This window comes from Rhododendron vialii, chromosome 5a, assembly GCF_030253575.1.
Source record: "Rhododendron vialii isolate Sample 1 chromosome 5a, ASM3025357v1".
NCBI classification, from domain to species: Eukaryota; Viridiplantae; Streptophyta; class Magnoliopsida; order Ericales; family Ericaceae; genus Rhododendron; species Rhododendron vialii.
The window spans coordinates 12,471,689-12,492,109 of NC_080561.1; the positions used below are offsets into that span (position 1 = coordinate 12,471,689).

Consider the following 20,421-nt stretch of genomic DNA (forward strand, 5'->3'; position numbering starts at 1 on the left):
TGGTTGTTGTACCCCTTAACCGTCATGCTTTTCAATTGAATATTACTCATGTTTAGTCCTATGTTTAATAGTTAATATTAGTCATGTTTAGTCCTTACCAGTTCCAAATCTTACCATTTGTCAATTTCATATTATTTTTTGGCTAAACCACCTTCAAATAGGAAAAAAGCCTAACCGAAAGGTATGCCTTAGGAGAGAAAACAAAAAATAATACAAACAAATAATGACACTAAATAATTCATCGTTCTTTTCTGGACTTCCAGGAATTGCCACTTGGCTTTGACACTGTTTTTCCTGCCCCCCATTGTTCATTGTTAGTCCCCTAATCCTGGCCACCACTGCCGTCATTGTTCTGACTGGACTTCCACGAATTGGCTGGTGAATCTTCCTACCGCACCATCTGCGACTTTGGTTCAATATTACTCGGGCTCTCTTCATTGGAACTACCACTAACCCCCTAAGTGGACCACCCATTTGATTTTGTCACCGTTGTAGGATCCCCCGAACTCAGTTTTTTGTCAATAGCCCAGCCCTTGGCCTCAGTGGACTTGCTTTTTTGACTGGAACCGCAGATATTACTAGGCGACTCATGCTGATATCCGGTTTGAGATTGTACTTCATCTTTCTTCTCTTCAGTATGTAAAGAACCCCAAGCAACGAAAGTTTTTGGCTGAGCAACCTGTTCCAAATCTTGCTGCCCACTACAGAGAATATCTTTTGTCTGGACTGCATCCGGCCCCCAAGAGGACCAACCATTTGGTTTGGATCCCAATGGCTCTGAATCCCAATTATTTCCTTTACCCACATGTCATTCAAAGTTGCTGGGGTCCCAACTAGAGTCGCCAGGCCTGCCAACATCAACCATCTGATTCTCCAAGTCATCCTGGAATTCATAACTATCTTGAAAGATGGGCTTATCAGAACTTCGCTCTGGCGACATAGCCCATTCCGCAATTTCATTTTCAAGTTCCAGGTAATCAATTTCTGGACCAAGACAAACACTGGTTGTTTCCTCTTGTTTTGAACTGCTCCTCACCATATGAAGAAAGTTATACACATCAATAGCATCCAGCACATTCATTCCAACCTATCAGCAAAAATTCAATTGTTATACTACTGCACAAGGCATGGTAGAATAAAGCAGACCATTAATTGAGGTTGAATATCACGTGTAAACTTCAAAAGAGCTCACAGGTCAAATAGGAAGAAAAATGGGACTCGGTAAAAGCAAGGTGACGTCTCTTGTGTCCCAGAGAACATCAAATCGTGAACCTGTGCCAACAGAGACTTGTTTTCCCCAAGAACAGGAGGCGACTATGCTGGACAGGGAATGAAGGTGACATTTCTCAGCAGGCCTTTCTCTGCATTTTTTTGGGGGCTGGAGATCAAAATCAAAATATTAAAAAAGAAATTACAGCAACAGCATGCAACCCATAACATATATACAACAAATCTTCAAGTAAAAATACCACAAATGAAATACCAAAGAAATAATGTCGCCTCTGTAAAGGGTACTTGAACATTTAGCGATCAGGACAAAGGCTTTATACCACCAGAATTAAAGCCAACCATACTCCCAGCACACGTCATACTATTGGCCAAGAGAATCATAAACTCCAAACTTGAATCCATAAATGTTGTTTGCATGCACCTCTAAATATTCAGCTGTTCAAAAAACTCTTCACAAGTTTTCCTCAAAAAATAACCATATACTTAAATTGTGTGACAAGGCCCACAACTACTCTCCATGCCACGGTATATCGTTTTTTGTGTGACAAGATTTCTTCCGCAATATTCCATAAACTTAACAAATCGTAGTGAATCTGGTCACAAACTATTATATTCAATTATTCCAGCTTATACATTCAAATCACAATTGTCCATAAAAGGAACTGGACAAGTTATATGCCAAATACAACTGCATGGAACATACAGGTCGTAGGGAAAAAATTCTTACAAGCTTGTTGCCGTGTTAGACTAAATACATGTAGACTAAAGAAGAGAAAGTTGTCAGTTGAGTATTTCTAATGACATACAATCACCAATTGCAACCATCCGCAATTCCCATGTACAGGTGCTAGGGTGGGTGGATGGCAGATGCCAACATATGCCCAACATCCCTACTGCAATATAATGAGATGTTTACTTTCTTTTATAAGCCAAAATCTAGATTTTTAGTTCTTTTGGCTGTTTGGTTCTTTCATCTCATTTTAAGCTTCTGGCAAAAAATAATCTCCGCAATTTTTAGCATAAGTCCTCGACAGCCACCAAGGCTTACACTAACTCCCTACCTGCAGTTAGTAAAATAACTCAACAATGTAAACCGGCAGTACTTAAGGGTGAAAAAGAATCAGAAGATGAAGAAGTGACTCGCAAGCTGAACATTTTAAGTGTAGGTACTAGGTAGGTACTTAGAAAACTTAGCACGAAGGCAAGACGAGTCACAAATAGTCCACAAGTGGACATTTGTTGATAAACAATAACAGAAGCTCTACGAAACCTTAAAGGGGGGAGAGGGTGCACGATAATGTTGCTCGAAAAAGGTGGGGCAAAAACACCGAAGACACTTCAAGCAAATAGATTGGCACAAGGATTATCCATTCAAATTAGTGGGCCTTTCAAACGAACAAAGGCTTTTAGTAAAATTTACACTACAAACATGGAAACCAATTTTCCTAAAAGAAAAGCTAGACTTGATCCTTATGATGGTATAAAGCGATAAAATGACAAAGAACACGATAACAGGAATATTGGACGCATAACACTTCTGCCGCAAGTAAATTGCCAGTACAAAACACTATATGATCTTCAATTACAGTTGCAAACTTGCAATGAGAAACCAAAGACTGTAATTTCTGAAACTTTGAAAATTGAAGGTACACAGATTGTCTAATCGTGAAAATATGGATATTAGGACCTAAGACACGAGATAATGAAAATAGGGAAAAATTGGGCAGCTGTATAACATCGTGACAGAACCTGAAACTATCTAACAAAAATTAATCACATATTAGTTCACAACACAAATCACAAAGGACAACTCATCGCAGTGATGCATACGTGGCCTCCGGTAACTTGTAAATCAAAATGCATACCATTTATGATCTGCAACCAAATGGCGCGTGGCTAGCAGGAATTATATTTACAGAAACACTCTAAAAACTAAATGATCTTGATGAGATGACCAACACTATACAAACAAGAAATGTAAAGCGTATGAGAGAATAACCTGGCAGACAAACTTACTCTCTTGCAGAGATGGCCAACTATTTTTTTCTTCCGCAGTGAATCGACAGTCCCTTCGCATTTCTCACAAATCTCTTGCATACTTATGTTTAGGTCTAGGAACAATTCCTATTATAGCATTTCAAGTCCCAAGACACTCAACTTAGTAGGCAAGAAATAGAAATTGTAAATACAGGAGATATTGGTTCCTTATTTGAAAAAATTGTTACGACCACCTTTTTGAGATGAACATGACAAAGAAGATTAGGATCACATTCAGAACTTGCATGTAATGTTTGCTGCGCATTATATCTGTAAAGGGGAAGCCAACAAAAATTAACTAATACATCGACAGCAATTATATATTACCAACTTCCATTGAAAAACAACATGAAGGCATTCAAGGAAAAAGAAAAAGCAAAAAAGAGTTCAATCAGGTTAAACACGTACTCAATCAAGAACTCGCCAGCAATATCCTTAAAACTGACTTTTTTCAACTGATTCTTCACCACATATGCAGCATTTTCTCGGCAATATTTTCTCCCACATTCACAATCGTTCAAGTACAATAGTACACGCCGATCGAAAAGGCTGTTCTTGAAATTCGCTGAGCAAAGTAGTATCTCCTGAACAGACAGAACAATGACATATTATGCCGCAATTAAACCAAGTATGAATAAACAGCTATATGGTACAATATCTAGTAAAACGTTACCTTCATCATCTCCCATGAGGAATTACTACTGGGAGAAGAGTCAAGAACAACCTTATATGCAGGATTAGACATGGAAGTTGCAGCCAACACACCAATTGGCTCACCAGCAGCAAACATACTCTTAGTCCCATACTCAAATTGTATGATTGAGTTACTGCAGACATTCCTCACCGTGCCGTCACAGCAGATAACAACATCCCGAAGAATCGCCATTAAGTTCTTGAATAAAGTACCCGGTTCTGTCAACCCTCTGGATGAACGGACAATAACTTCTCTCGCAGATATAGAATGAGCCATCTCTTGATAGGGGTCCGGTCCATGAAACAGGCAGCTTCTGACGGGTAGGTAGCATGTATAGGATACTTGTTATGGAAGAGAGAAGCCATGTCCTCAACTAAGTCCTTTGTGTAAAATTTCCCCCTACTCCAAAGTTGAAGGCCTAAGAACCCAATTTGCTAAACAACATTTGTAATTGAGGAGTCACTCTTGGAGTCAATAATATATCCAATTGCTGATGACCTCATAATGAAATTAGCAACAGGTAATTTCAGAAGCCGTAAGTGCTTCTCTACTTGCAGCTCAATTAACTCATTGTAGGTCAAATGCAAGCTACGAAGCAAGGGGCAATTTTCTTTGGGGCATAATGTCCTCTAAGACAGCTCTCTGAATGAAAAAATCTTCCAACCCCACACTGAATCCTTGACAAAACAAATGTTCCATGAGGAAAGGCTGTACAACATTAAAAAACTTAAAGACCTCATCTGGGCCCTTCTCTGAGAAAATAGAACTGACAATGTCACTAACTATTGACTACATAACATCCCTATTAAAATCAATTGTCAAAAGTTCACTCTTCCTAGGCAAAAATCTATCACCAGAACAGTCATAACGAAGTGGTAGAGCTGTCTGTAATAATTGCACCGCAGTCCACTGAGGGCCTGATCTCTTTGCCTTAAATAAGGCCGGATGCGGCAAGGAATTGGAGACAAACATTGCCAGCTGCTGGGCAGCTGGTATTGTCAATAAATAGTTCTTAAGCATAATCTTCAGGGATAACAATGCATCAGCGGCCAGCTACAAGTTAAGGTTACCATTATGAGAACTAAGCAACTGCTTCTCTACAGAGAACAGTTCCAAAACCTCTGCTTTTGCAGCAAGAGATTGAGGATAAAATAAATGGGTAGCTGCCAAGTCCATATTGCAAAAAGACTACACTCTATGTCTTTGTGGACCCTATTGTGGTCTTGCATAAAGACCACGTCGTATTTTATGGCAAGTGAAAAGGGTGAAAAGTTAGGTGTTGGTTCTTCGAAGATCTAGACCATGTCCATGTTACCAAAAGACTACATTATAGATATCTACGGACCACATGTTTATTGTATAAAGACCACGTCGTATTGCATGGCAAATGAAAAAGGTGAAGTTAGGTGGTAAGTCGTTGAAGACGAAGACCAAGTCGATATAGACTTCAAAGACTACACTATATATATTTAGGGACCACATGTCTATTGTAAAAATACCACATCATAGCTGACAGAGAAACACATGCCACCAAGATGTTTATACAACAGCAGCATCTACCTGCTGCCCTTACAGCAGCAAGTAGCAGAAGAACCAACAGCAAGTACCAGCAGTAGCAGCAAATAGCATTACCAGCCATGGCAGGCAGACAGCAGGTAATACAACTGAACTATACAAGCCACTGGTACATGGAACTTGAACAACTAATACAATTGAACTATAAACATTGGTTTAGCTTCACAGTACAACAACAAAAGAATAGCAGAATAGAAGTCAGACTGCACAAAACATACTGCACTCAATGGTAAACTGTAGCACCTGAACTGTATGAGGGCATAAGCAAATTGGACAAACTTCACAGAAGTCAGACTACACAAAACATACTGCACTCAATGGCAAACTGTAGCACCTGAACTGTATGAGGGCATAAGTTTGTCCAATATTGCCAAATTGGACAAACTTCACACTTGTCCTGTCCAAACCAATCCTACATACTTGACAGTGAAAATAAAGTACTTTGAATGCTAATTGTTTCTAAGCCTAAACAACGTCACCGAAAACCATTCACTTTCAGTTCACTTAAGCAATCTCGTAACCGAACATGCTTTCCAGTCAATGCGACCTCATATCCAAGTTCATCATAACCAGAATATATAGCCACATTCTCTGAAAGTGAAGAGAGTATAGCAATTTTCAAAAACTTATCCTGCTCAAAAAACATCCACGCAAGCATCATGACCACCAAAAGAACAATACACAGCTACTAATCCGACCACAAAACAGCCCACTTTGGTTCTCAAATAAACAATTCCAACACTACGAAAGTAAGTGAACCGTCAACCATATTATATGTTCCCATTACAATGTCCAAGTCATTTGGCCTGTCCCTCCCTTAAAGTTGTCACACATAGACCATGGGAACATTACAATCACAGATGCATTACATTTCATTATAATAAGAACCTAATAAGAATAAGTCTCTTACATTCAACAAAACCCAATGTCAGACAACAGCAGTTCAATACATCGCATTAAAATAAAAATTACCAACTTCGCATGCATGCCACGAAAAAATCAAAGGCTTGAATGAAAGTAGCATAGATCAATAAAACATAATAATAATAATAATAATAATAATAGTTTGAATAAGCTATCGCTCCAACGATCATTCCAGCAAAGGAGACTTGCACGTGGTTCGATTGTGTCCAGGCTCGTGGCAAAGTCCACAAAAAATTGTTTGCTTGTTTTGAAATTGGGACTCAATCCTCTTTTTCTTCGGGCGGCCGGCTGGTCGCTTTGCAACGGGGGGCAGCAATGCTGGCATGGGTGTCGAAGACGATGTAGCTATATCAAGTAGATCGCAACCAAATTGAATCTCGTTAACATGTGGAACCAAATCAGTAGAAGAGGGCATGTCATGGAGAGGAACATGAGACATTACAGTCGTGTATATAATGAGTTGTGCCTCCACCCTAAACAAAGGGTCCACTAGGTTATATATATTGTATGGGGTACCCTGTATCGCGCGCACCACGTGCTTGCAAGGGATTCCTTTCATCTGCCATAACAAGCAACTGCAAGTTCGAGAGTGGAGGTTCACCGCATGAGATTTCCAGTCACCATTGTACACAAGGAACTCCGTAGGAGAAGTTTGCCGGCAAGTAAAACCCTGAGATTTTAACTGAATTTCCTGAATCTTTGTGTCAATATTATGACCAACCAGCAAGGGATGCCATTTTGTGACCTCCATCTTCCTCCTAAATAACATGTCAGAAGTTATGTTCACGTGCCCCTTCATGAATTGAATGATGTCTAAGTCTCTTAGTTTTAATATCCAATTGTTGAAGCTTTCGGCAATATTCGTATACAATTTGTTCCACCTCCGGTGCGAAAAAAAGCATTTGACCAGTGTTGTGGACCATTGTCTTCAACCCACTTTGCCAACTCAGGTGACACACCAAATAATTTGGTCATCTACACCCCATAGAGTCGATGATCTTTTGCATACGCAATTTTTGTGAAGAGGTCCAATGCGGAACTCTTTGGGCTCCCCCTCAATCCTTTCCCGGTGGCAAACTTACTAAAATTCTCCGTCACGTGGCGAACACACCATGCGTTAAATTCCTCGCCAAACACCTCCTTCACTGCCCTTAACAACGAAATATTGCGGTCGGTGACTAACACAATTGCTTAATCGCCAACAGTTTGTTTCAAATTCTGCATGAACCATAGCCAATCCTCATAATTCTCAGATGATACAACATATGCAACGGGAAACAACTGATCATTCGCATCATACGCGACTGCAGACAAGCAACTACCTCGATAAGGACCAGTCAAGAAACAGGCATCAATAAACAACATGGGTTGACATCCCGACAAGAAGCCCGTAATGCTACAACCATAAGCGACAAAAAGTTGGCTGAACTTGCCATCGACATTCGAAGTCCAAACTGCCCTTGTATTTGGAATCAATTGTATAAGTCGTTCACACATCCACGACACTAAGTGATATGTCATCGAAATTGGGCCACTTATCAATTTACGGGCGCGTTCTTTAGTCCTCCATCCCTGTGAGTAAGTTAGGGGACTATGGAACGCTAACTCAAAGTCCTTGCATATGCTCCTCGGGAGGAGCTCGGGCTGCACAAGTAGTTTGTCCTTGAAAATCATACCCATCTCTTTTGCCCGAATCCTTGGTTTGAAAGAAGCTGTGTCGTGTGCAGTGTGCAAATGTTCGTTGTTCAGCTTGATCACTCTAATAAGTTCAGACTTGCCTTGCGATCTAGCCATTAGCTTCCATGGACAACCATCAATGACGCAAACCAACCTATAATATGAACGACTATTGTCCAAATACTTGAATGTGAACTTGTTCAACGCAGAAAATAAAATAACAGCCTTCTTAAAGAGGCTGGGGTTGTCAAACAATTGGCCGTCCCCAGTTAGGATGTCTTCACCTCGTTGTTGGGAGTATGGCACCAAACCCATTTCGTGGCAAACAGCCAGGCTACCTTCACTACGAGAATAAGTTCCTCCACCACCAGTAGAGGGGCTACAACTTAACAAGTTCGACTCCCTACAGAAGGAAAGCAAACAAAACACGTCAATGAAAGACAAAAACATACATGTGAAAATCTGACTATATATCTCTATATACTTATGAAATATGGACCATACATACCTGCTGCTTAAGTTGCAAGGCAAATGGTTAACAGTATCTTCTTGTACATAAATGTCAACCTCATCATCATTTAAATGGAACAACATAGCAACACCATCTTCATCCCTAATACGCAAATGCTTTGACTTGTCCCTATAAGTACTATAAAATAAAGTCTTCCCCTCCTGGCTAATATCCATACGGGAGCAAACTTTTGTAACTAACTCGTCAAATGATATGCCCTCTTTGATGATTGTGGCTTCAGAAACACCACCCGAATATTTCCCTAACACACCATCTCCATTCACCATGCGCTCACCACCGGAATAACAATAGCACATCAACTTCTTTTGAGGTGTCGTCGACATGGCTGCACAACCATATTCCGGTTTCATTATATAACTACTACACAATTGATAAGGTTATTTATGGATGGAATGTTAATTTGATAAAAATTGGGTACTTAATAGATAAATTCAGTATTAGGTGGTGGTTCTTTGAGCATAAAGACCAGGTCCATATTGCTAAAAGACAACACTCTATGTCTGTGTGGACCACATGTATATTGTAAAACGAGCCCGTCAACTGTAGCAAATCCGGTAGGGTTTGACTCAGTTGAATTACAACAAATGAAACCAATAAGTTAGCCTTGTGTTGGTAATAGATGTTCACATAGATGAACATCAAACATAAACCATGTAAGAAGTGAGCAATTGATTACTCCTAGTTCCTAGTCTTAATACTATATAGCCCACAGACAAACAAATTATGTTTACAGTTAAGACAACAAAATGAGGCTGTCTATTTCCCCACATGTAAAAAATGCAGAAATTTGTAGCACAACTTATTGAAGTAATTGAACTTGATGGCATCAAAGATTCTTTAGTTGGAATTCCAGGGCAAAGTGGTCTTTCAACTGAGCAGCGCAAGAGATTAACAAATGCAGCGGAGGTTGTTTTCAATCCCTCCATAATTTTCATGGATGAGGCTACATTAGGTTTACATGCTAAAGCATCGGCAATAGTCATGGGCACCGTGACGAATATAGTTGCTACAGAAAGGACAATGGTTTGCACTATCCATCAACCAAGCATTGATATTTTTTAGGCCTTTGGTGAGCTAAGATACGGATCCAACAAAAGCAAATTTAAGGCTACGTAGCTTCCAAAATCGGGAACCTATGATTAACATATTACAGTTCACAAACATTCCCTCCCATAAACTAAACACTGTGTCTTGTTATAGAACAGGGCAAAATGCATCCAAGTGCCTATAGTCATTGACAAAGAACCATGAGGATTCAACCATGGTAATACGTATGCCAACCACGATTAGTAAACCCAAGTCAACAATATACTGAACATGTATAAATCATGTGGTTTTTCCCTACGCAATATGATTACAATTTTCTTGTTGAAGTCATGGTACAACTTCGTCGAGATTTTTCAACAACAAAAAAACCTAATCATTTTCTGGTTTGGTTACAGAAGAGCCACAACACTATTCGAGTATCTACAAATGAAAAATTTGTTACAACACTACTTATAAGATACTTTCTCAATACATTAACCAACATTTAGCAGACCCAAAGGGTTGGGACGTAATGCTTCATTTGATTTGGTAATTAACTAACATTCTAATACTATTGAGACTAGGCTTCTTGAATGATCAAACTAAATCAAGTTTCTTTCATTTCACCAGCTCGTACTTAAAAATGTAGATCATGGTGACCAACTAGTGTGTGTCCTCATATCTGTTAGTTTCCAGAACACTACAATAGCATGTAGTCTTTGTCTAGACAATACATGTAGATCCCACTTTATGAAAAAGAGGACCAACCACTTTATAAACCCTTTTGACATAAATGTTTGTTTCAGTACCCTCTGGTGCTCAGCTAAGCTACATTAGTGTAAAAGTTACCATTTGTGAGCTCTACTTGACAAATATTATGACTTGTACCATGACTTGGATGGTAGAAGATACAACGTTTTATCTAAGCAATATATTGAATGCAAAGTGCAAAAGATTCTAATGAAAAGGGGAGGACAAATATAAATGCCAACAAAAACATATATATATATATATATATATATATATATAAAATACAGAAATTCATTACTTAATATTTTCTTCACATATTACATATAAGAACCATCTTAATTGTCTCCACAATCAGCTTTCATAACATGTTCTTCTTTACAAAAAGGAACCACCTAGTAGTCCCACTTTCCAAACTTCAAAGACCAAAGCATACGACCCTTCATTCAATGAGGCCTTCCCAAAAACTTTTTCGAGAACCCACGTCAAGTTGAGATAATAGCAAAAATGATGACAACCAAAATGGAACATGTAACCCACGCTCCCCACATCATTCCAGTGGTTTTCCACACCTTTGCCTCCAAATCATTAATCTTTTTCTCAATTTCTTTCATCTTTCTCTCATACTCCTACCTGGATTTTTATCAGTCCAGGATGTGTGCACTACCGCTTCTTTGCCATGGTCGCAAAGTCATATCCTCAAAGGACTTAGAGTACCACTATTTGAACTAGACGCCATGACTCCCCTACCATTAAAAAAATGACTACGCGTGAGAATAATTAAATTTTTGGAGTTCCAAACAATATTCCAATTCATCTTCAATATTATTATAAGAGTTCAACTATGCAAGTAAAGTCAATAAACATGGCTTCTTCCTTTAGTATAGTACTAGTGAAAACTAAAAATCTACCTAATAAAACACGAGGGTATGGACCCAATACAAACACATTTTTTTTATAATGGCTTAGATTCATTTGATCCAAGGTTTGAGAAGCTTGGTCCTCTTTTCATTAAAGTGCCCATAGTTTTAAACTTAATTACAAAACTGACATTAAATCCAAGGCCCCAAATTTGGCCCCCAACTCCTCCGAACAACACCTCTCTATCACAAACAATGTACTCTCCCTTCCGATATCACTCACTGTACAGTGACATAACACCACTGTTCCCCCATTCAAAAGTCTAGTTTTTTTGGGTTTGGAGGGTTGGATACGAATTTTGTGTTTGGATTGCAACTTACCCAAAAAAGATTCAGTGATGATGTGAGTGAAGATGTGAATGTAGGTTAGCAAAAGAGGAAATAAGGTTTGGTTAATTTTTATTTCGATGCAGCTTAGCAAGAGGCATTGTGAGGGAAGAGGGGAAGTGCTCTTGGGATCTCCGCCCACCAACTTGTCAGTCCATCCTCCTCTATCACCACCACCACCAGTTCGTCAGCCCTCACCGCAACTTATTTACGACTGACATATGCCCCTTTTGGCCCTCTTCCCTCTCTGCTTATGCTCACAGTTCATACCTAGGTAAGAAGGCATGCTTTTGCATACACCGTATTTGTGAAAATGCATGTTCAAGAGATTCAAACAAAGGGGAGGGAAATTAGATATTTCCAGACTCTATACTCAATTTAATCCCTATTTGTTCCAATGTGCATCCTAATTTTTTCAATTGCACGCCAATTTCTAAATGTTTGCATGGTAGTTTAGGTTGGGATTCATAAAAGTACATTCCAATAGAAGAGTAAGACCAAACTTAGTCATCAATCAAAACCAAAAATCTGTTCCAGGTCAATACAACACATGACAAGTCAAAGAATGTCACTAAAGGTGAATAAAACTACCATGATTTAAGCTTCGGCATGAATTTTTTTCCCCAACTCGACAACAAGAATTTTAATAATGGGATCACGGTCAACATGCCCTAATTTCTTCTAAGCTAGATATTGCAGTGTCCTTTTGCCAAACTTAATCAAATACCTACCAAGTTTTTTGGTTGCAGGTGAAATGTGAATATGGACCACATACATGTTCTGTAAAGACAAAATCACCCAATCATAAAGATCAAAACTCTATACCAACCATGGAAACCATAAACTCTGTTCAGATTAGGAGCTTTTTTTGTTGCAAGTGAAATGTGAATATGGACCACATACATGTTCCGTAAGGACACAATCACCTAATCATAAAGATCAAAACTCTTTACCGACCATGGAAACCATAAACTCTATTCAGATCAGGTGGTTACACGATATTTTTAAACAAACCCACATGCCAAACAACAACATGAACTAAACAGAGAGTAAAAAATAACAAAATCAAACACAGTGACCTAAATATGGACATAATACAACAACAAACTCACCAACTCGACCAAAGTAGCTTCTGTCAAAATCTGCAATCAGGGTTCACACAACAATGTGGGCCAAAATCTGCATAAAACAACCAAAAATTTGTCTCAATGTCTGGATACTACGAGTCTGTGCGTGTGAGACAGAGGGGGGGTTTGGAGTGAGGTTTTGTTCGATTTTCACAGAAGACACACACACGCACCTACGAGAGAGAGAGAGAGAGAGAGAGAGAGAGAGAGAGAGAGAGAGAGAGAGAGAGCTACCTGGAGAGAGAGGCTCGAAAGCTGCTGAGCAGCAGATGAGAGGCTTTGAAATCAAATAGCGATGAATTTGGGAGGGACTGAGTTTAGGGCATTTTACAGATAATATATGGGAGGGTATATTTGTCAATTCAACCAGGCCTACCATGTTTTGGTAAATATTTCCCCAAATTTCATGAGAGTGGTGATTTTGAGAAATGAGACCATGGATTGGTGATTATTTCCGGTCAACACCGCCTGTTGGTAATTTTCCCCTTTTTATTATTTTTTTTTTTCTTTTGAAGCATGATGTGGCCTTGCTACAAATCACCCCTTTTTACCATTAACTTTAGGTTTCCTTCAGAAAAATGATAGAAAAGGAAAAGGGACAAAATGAGTTAAAACTTGTGCTAGAAGAACTTAATTAGAAGTGTCTAGGAATTTCTTCCACATCATCACCATGCCAGGTATCCTTTCCACATGCATCTAATGGATTTTTCTTAGCCAATTAAACTTATACTCCCCCAGGGTATGCACAACCAAGTATATTTTGAGTGACCAAATTAACTTAACATCACAACAACAACGAGAGAGAGAGAGAGAGAGAGAGAGAGAGAGAGTATTTTCCACATGCATCTAATGGATTTTTCTTAGCCAATTAAACTTATACTCCCCTAGGGTATGCACAATCAAGTATATTTTGAGTGACCTAATAAACTTAACATCACAACAACGAGAGAGAGAGAGAGAGAGAGAGAGAGTGCTTCCTGTAGTAGGGTTTCAATTTGAATAACAGATCTGATTCAAGTGAGTGTAATTTTGATCGGTGGCAATTCTGTAATTAGAAGAGCCTGGACAATTTAATAAAAGGGAAATCTCACCTCAACCATTGGATCAAATCAATCTCAACCCTTGTTACAACTTGTGTTTATGTGGAGGCCCACACCCCTTGTGTTTTATTTGGTAGACTTGTGTTTTATTAGGTAGATTAGGGAGTGAACTCATCTTTCAAGAAAAAAAAGTACAAATTGTGTAAACATGGTGCCTTGCTAACTAGACCCGCCTCCAAGCCTCCAAGAGATTTCTCTGAATTACCAAGTGCGTACTGCATAGCTATTAACTGTGATAGAGTTAGATTGAATCTTACGATTAAATTAAAGGCATGAAAGTTTCACATTCAGAGCTACATGAGTGCTACAAAAGATTGTTTTTTGGTCAACTATTCTAATCATTTTTTGGTGGTGAACAAATGCTAGGAAACACTTGCTATTATTATTGTGTGTTGTTGGGTTTGATTGCTTTGAATAGGAGATTAGTTTATTTTTTGCCCCAATACATAAACTCTGGGTTTGCCATAGGTATTTGATTTGATCAATCGAATGAACTCTCAAAAATAGTTTAGAAAAAAAATTGGCTTTGTGGATGAGGAGAGTGCCAGGGATTTTGCAGCTTGAACTTGCTTATGAGAGGTATTTTTTGTTGCCCACTATGTGTTTGTTAAAATGCATGTGACAAAATTCGTACTTCTCTTCTATTTTTCATTCTAATTGACTTTGTAGAGACTTTGTAGAGACTTTGTGGTCTATATTTATGGGTTTTCTTATTATCGATTGAAAAACATATAGTGTAGTAAAGGGTTTCTGCAGATTTTTCTCCCTTTTTGAACGAGATATATGACTGGAACTTGAGTTGCTAATTCCTCTACTACACTGTTTGGCCAAACCTGTTTGGAGCGTATTCACTTAATTCTTGGAATCTTGAACAGAATGTCTGATGAGCACCCAATATTGTAGATATTTGGTGCGACTAGTCCCGTTTTATGTTGTTTTAACTTGCGTTTATTTAGCTTTTATAGCAAACGTAAGGTGTGTTTTTAATATTTTTAGGTAAAACGTGCAAATAAGGCGCATTTCAACGCCATGCATGGTCCAAGTGCTTCCAAGTACTCGAAGACCCTGTCAGCCCCTTAAAATCTAAGTATGAAAAAATAACTTTATGGAAAAGTATCGATTTTCGAGATAAAAAATGATGGTAATTGATCTTTGAATTTTTCTAAGAGTAACTACAAAGTTGCAAGGTTTTATTTGAAGAGCAAGGTCATGTTTGAGCCATTTTCTCTTGAGAAAAATGTGCAGTTCTCCATTTTACACTAAAAGTGGGGGGGGAATCTTGAAATTCTGGTAATGCCATTGTTTCCAAATGGGAGGTGCTTTCTTATTTTCATTAAATAAATTAAAGTAAAGAAAAGGTAAAATAAAGGTTTAAAATGTAGTTTTTACTTAAATTTCGAAAATCCAATACGTACCGACCGAAACGTAGGGAAATCGCCGAGCCGTCTCCGGCCACCGGACGGCCGATCCGAGCATTTCAAAAATTCTAAAAAAAAAAAAACGAAGGGCCCAACGGGGAAATCAACGGCATCCGATGTGTGTAAGGTGCTTGATCTAAACACTCTTTTTTCGTGTATTCCAGTGGCCGGAGACGGCCCGGCGCGTCCGTCGGTACGATTTCCCTACGTTTCGATCGGTACGTATAGCAGCACTCCTTAAGTTTAGAGAATAAAAATAAGATGCTGAGGAGCTGTGAAGTTGCTGGGAGCTGCTTGCTGAATCTGAAGCCTCAACCTGGAATCTGCAGTTTTGCAGATTGTTATCGATAACATGAACGAAGGTATCGATTCCGTTTGCTCCATCTTGGTCCAGAAGCTGTCCAGACCTGAGGGTATCGATAACGTTTGGTGTAGGTATCGATACCAGTCTTCTCCGGGGGAATATTTGAGTAATGTTATCGATACCCTTTTCATAGGTATCGATAACATTGGTCTCCTGCAGATATTTTTACTGTTTTTTGGACTTTCCATTTATGGAATACTTGTCACTTTTGGCAAGTTCAAGGATATTTTGTGGAGAGAAAAGGCTGAGTTGTATAAATACCACTCTCTCTCCCCCTTAGTGTAGCTAGCACATTATATCACTTTAAGTCTTTTACTTTTTAGAGCTCCATTAATGATTTTCAAGCTTTCCTAGCAATTTTCTTCAAGAACACTTCAAGGTATTAGTTGTTTGTTAATATCCCAAGTATTAATGTTGTAGCTACAAGTTGGATCTTCATATAAATCTAGTTTATTTTCGTTTTTATCGGTTAATCATGTTTATCATTTCTAGCATGCTTTCTAGTCTCTTAGCTATGTGTGAGTAGTTGTTCGGTTAAGTCTCGGGCTACTCTTTCCTAATGACTTAAGTGGTTATTTGGTTCTCAAACCCTCGAGCTTAAAATCTTGGTTTTCGGAATTGAATTAACCTAGCCATTTTGGTCTAAGCGAGGGGTGTTAACTCTTTGATTTTTCATTTAGTCAGACGGTCTTGGCAAACGGCATACTAAGGGCTTGTGGCCTCCTACGTGTTAGATACATTAGCGAAAATAGGATGGTTTAGTTCCGTTCAATCACATCTTTTGATAAACGTAGTTGTTAAAGCTAAATCTTCCGGGCGTGACCACGTGGTCGTGACTCTCGCTTGAGTTATAATTGAGAACCGGTAACGGCCTTTGTCAAGGGAACGACAATCCCTAGACTTGTCTCTTTTAAGTTCATTAAGAACATTTCTAGTCTTTTTATTTAGCTTAGCTTTTCCACCGTTAAAAGCAAAATTAAGCTGGCCGTCTTAAACGCCGAAATCCACCATATAAAACCTACAATCTGATTAAGCTATCTTTGATTCCCTGTGGTACGATCCTGGTCTTACCGGTTTATTATGCTACCTACGATCTAGCTCTACGCTTGAGGTTTTCTCAACCTTAAATTTAAAGGCGAGGTTTGACGGAGCTAAGCAATGCCCATTAGAGCATACGTGTAAACACCCCAATCTGGGCCTACAAGGTTCTTTAAATGCTCCGATGATGAAATAAAGCAAACAATACCTTTAAGAGCTTGAATGTGGACTCCCACAACCCAAAAGCCCAACAAAACCTAAAAGCCCAACGAAACCCAAAAGCCCTGAAAAGCCTAAAATCCCCCAAAGCCCGGCGAAGCCCAAAAACCCAGAAAAGGCCTAAAAGCCAAGGAGCGAACCTGTAATGCCGCACGGGACACCTCTACACTGCACAGTATAATAAAATTTGTTACACTGCACGAGGTCATGAGGTACACCACACATCATTTCTAGGAAAAGTTCTGACTGGCTCAGAAGGCTGTCAGTCACGCTCACTTGAACCACAGCTCAAAGTCGGCTTGACATGGAATACACTTCTAACCGGCCTAGAAGTTATCTCCCCTGTTTGCATTGATAATCATGTCTCTTGCCTATAAATATACTCCTCCACTCAAGTTGAAAGGGCCTTACATCCATTATCTCTAAGTCCTGAGAAAGTTATTCTAATATTCTCTTGACATTCTTTCTCTTTCTAAAAACATTCCATTTCCCCCCTCACTTCCAAAGCTTAGTACACTACTAGCTTTGAAACTCCACCACTCCCAAAACTCGACCACTCCAAACTCCAAGCTCTGAAACCATCTACACTTATCCATCCTCGTTCAAACTCAAAACCAAAGGTAAAAGCAAGTTTCATTGGGCCAAGGTTAGCCTTGGCCCTGAGGGGACTTTCTACAGTCACACTTGACCTGTTTTGTTAAATGTCGACGTACTGGAAACATTACACTGTGCGGTGTTATGATACACTGCACGATGTAGTGTACTCAAACATACGGTGTTATAATGTCAACTTTTTATCTGTTTTGTCTGGTCTAATCACATTCACCTACTGTTGGTCACATAGATATTGCTCAAAGATCGCTACTAATACGTTCCAGAATGTGGTTTTATCCAAAAACCATGCCTTGGCTTGTTGAAATGGGTTTTTATGGTCATCCATGATGATCAAGTGCATAAAAAAGGAATTTTTTTTTTACAAACCATTTTTCAATAAAAACAGTAAGAAAGATGCTTGGGTTCATGGTTTGCTTCAATCTGCTAATACAAAGGCATTCTGAAATGAGTAGCTAGCTATACCGTACGATTTTTTAAAGAACAACGTACATTATAGTCAATACACCGTGATTATAGTCAATACACCGTGCGAGCATCTGAGCAATAACAATGAACTGACAGCAGTGCAATATACCGCGTGGTGTATCAGAAGACCGTGCGAAGTAATCAGTTACACCGTGCGGTATTGTTTATGATCAAGGCAATCCATTAATAATGTATTATTTCATTTCTGCACATCATCTATTATCATTCACTGTACAGTAAGCACCATAAGCACGTCAACGTGGTACATTTAATTCCATGTCTCTTTCCCTTATTTGCTTATTAAGGAGTTTAATCTTCCAAAAGACGTTTAAAGTTTTTTTCCCCTTTAAAATGTTAAGTAGAGACCGGTCTCGACCGGGCGAATGGGGTGCTTTTCAACAAAATCTTCCCCATTCGTAACGTGGCCCCCGAACCCAAAATCTCAACATTGTTGCTAGGCCAAAAGCGTTCTTTTCAAATCAAACCCTCGGTTTCTCGGATCATTCATCTCAAAAATTCGGGTGGTGACTCTCGCGGGCGCACCGATCGGGGAGCCCACAATATGGTTTCTGACATCGAAACCTGTTTCCCTTTATTCACTTTAAACCCATCATCAAATGAATTGTAGTGTCCTTTTGCTTTGAAAGCTTAACCGATTTCCTCAGTTTTGGATTTTGGAGAATTGATTATCTAGATCCATTTTTAGGCAATTTATCTCCAGGTACAATTTATCTTGGAGAATTGGTTTGTAAAATGATACTCTTTGTTTGTTTTGGGCCCAAACTTTGTATTATGAAGTTGTAAAGCCTAATTTTTAATGTTTCCATGCAAATATTCTTTGTGCTACTGTATTAAATTTGCTTCGAGGTGTTTGTTCTTTTTTTGATAGAAATTGACAGTAGTTATGCAAGACATCATCATTTTTCAATTTGTCTATCAGCTAGAAAAAGCAAAAAAGAAGGAAGTTGCATTCATTGTAACGTTTGCAAAACGGGAACCGGAGAAAACAAAACTGAAGATGAGAACTCAAGCTGGACATTTTTGTGTGTTGTGTTGTGAATGAAAGAATTTACTGGTTAATGCATTTTCCTAATATGATTGATTGATTGATGGTTGCAACTAATTTATTAGGGAAAACACACACAGAGAGAGAGAGAGAGGAGAAGAAAAGAAAACTGAGAGAGTGAGGTTTTTGGCTTTTTGTCTTCTTTCCACACCCCCCCCCCCCCGCTCTTGAGTCCTCAGGATGCTGTGAATATTGATCAATGTTGTACATTTCTACTCTATGTTGAGTGTATCTCTATTGCTAATTTGCTTCTATGTGATATGATGGTGTCTCTACCCATATATGATGGAATCCCATCTCTCTATTGGAAATAGAGAAAGTCTATAATACACATCTTTTAAAAGAGTGTATCATATGCATATATTTTATGGTTCATTCATAACATTTTAGTGTGTTTCGAAACTTTTGTTCTAGAATTCATAACTTTTTAGCAATACGATTCGTAACATTTTGGTGTATTCCGTAACCTTTATACTATTCGTAACTTTTTAGCAATACGATTCATAACATTTTCTCTATAATTCATAACATTTTGGGGGGTGCATACGATATACACCCAAATAAGAGGTGTATATTGTAGTTTTTTCCTTGGAAATATGCTTATGTTTGTTGCTACTTTGAATGTGGGGCGACTATTCGCAGCCCCGTATTTTCTCCTTTAGCTCGTTAAAAATTTTCAGTTATACTCGACAGTTAGTTACAGAAATTGAGATACATTTTCAGCATACAATTACCGAAATATAATATTTTTTTCAACAGCTATTTACCGAAAATGTATGTTCGGCAGTTATTTACCGAAGGTTGAACATATTTTCGACATGTAGTTACCGAAATATAATCATGTTTTCAACAGCTATTTACCGAAATGTTATGTATGATTTTCAACAACTATTTATCGAAATGTAGTGGGCTAAGGAAAAAAATACGGGGTTGTAAATAGTCGCCCCTTGGATGTGCTGCTACTTGGTTTAAACTTTTTATGTGGTATTTACTTGGATTACATAAGCAAAGTGATAGTTCTTTATAACTAGCTTAAAAGTTTAGTTGTGGGAGTGTCGTAGGCACGGGTTTCTCTTTCGTATCACTAAGAAGAGGATCACATACTACACACTAATGAAGCCACTAGCTAGCAAGTGCTGTAAGCATGGACAATTTCAATCGGGGTGCGTAGTGCTGTAGGCCACAAGCACTAGTCAATATATAACATGAGATCAGCCTCAATGGTAGATTGTCATGTTACGGAATCCTAAAAGTATATAATCAAAGTCAAACCTAGAAAATAAAATAATCTTAATTAGGTGCTCAAAAAGACGTTATGTT

The 20,421-nt window shown here is 38.7% G+C and overlaps 1 protein-coding gene and 1 pseudogene across 1 annotated transcript; both read right to left on the reverse strand.

The window, feature by feature from the left end:
* Positions 1-808: 808 nt before the first annotated feature.
* On the reverse strand, positions 809-7,211 carry LOC131327584 (DNA-directed RNA polymerase V subunit 1-like; annotated as a pseudogene).
* Positions 7,212-7,651: 440 nt separating this feature from the next.
* LOC131327585 (uncharacterized) lies at positions 7,652-9,019 on the reverse strand. Its single transcript, XM_058360735.1, has 2 exons — positions 8,646-9,019; positions 7,652-8,540 (listed from the first exon to the last, which is right to left on the reverse strand). Exons 1-2 carry the CDS (start codon positions 9,017-9,019, stop codon positions 7,652-7,654), a joined length of 1,263 nt encoding a protein of 420 aa, XP_058216718.1.
* Positions 9,020-20,421: the final 11,402 nt, after the last annotated feature.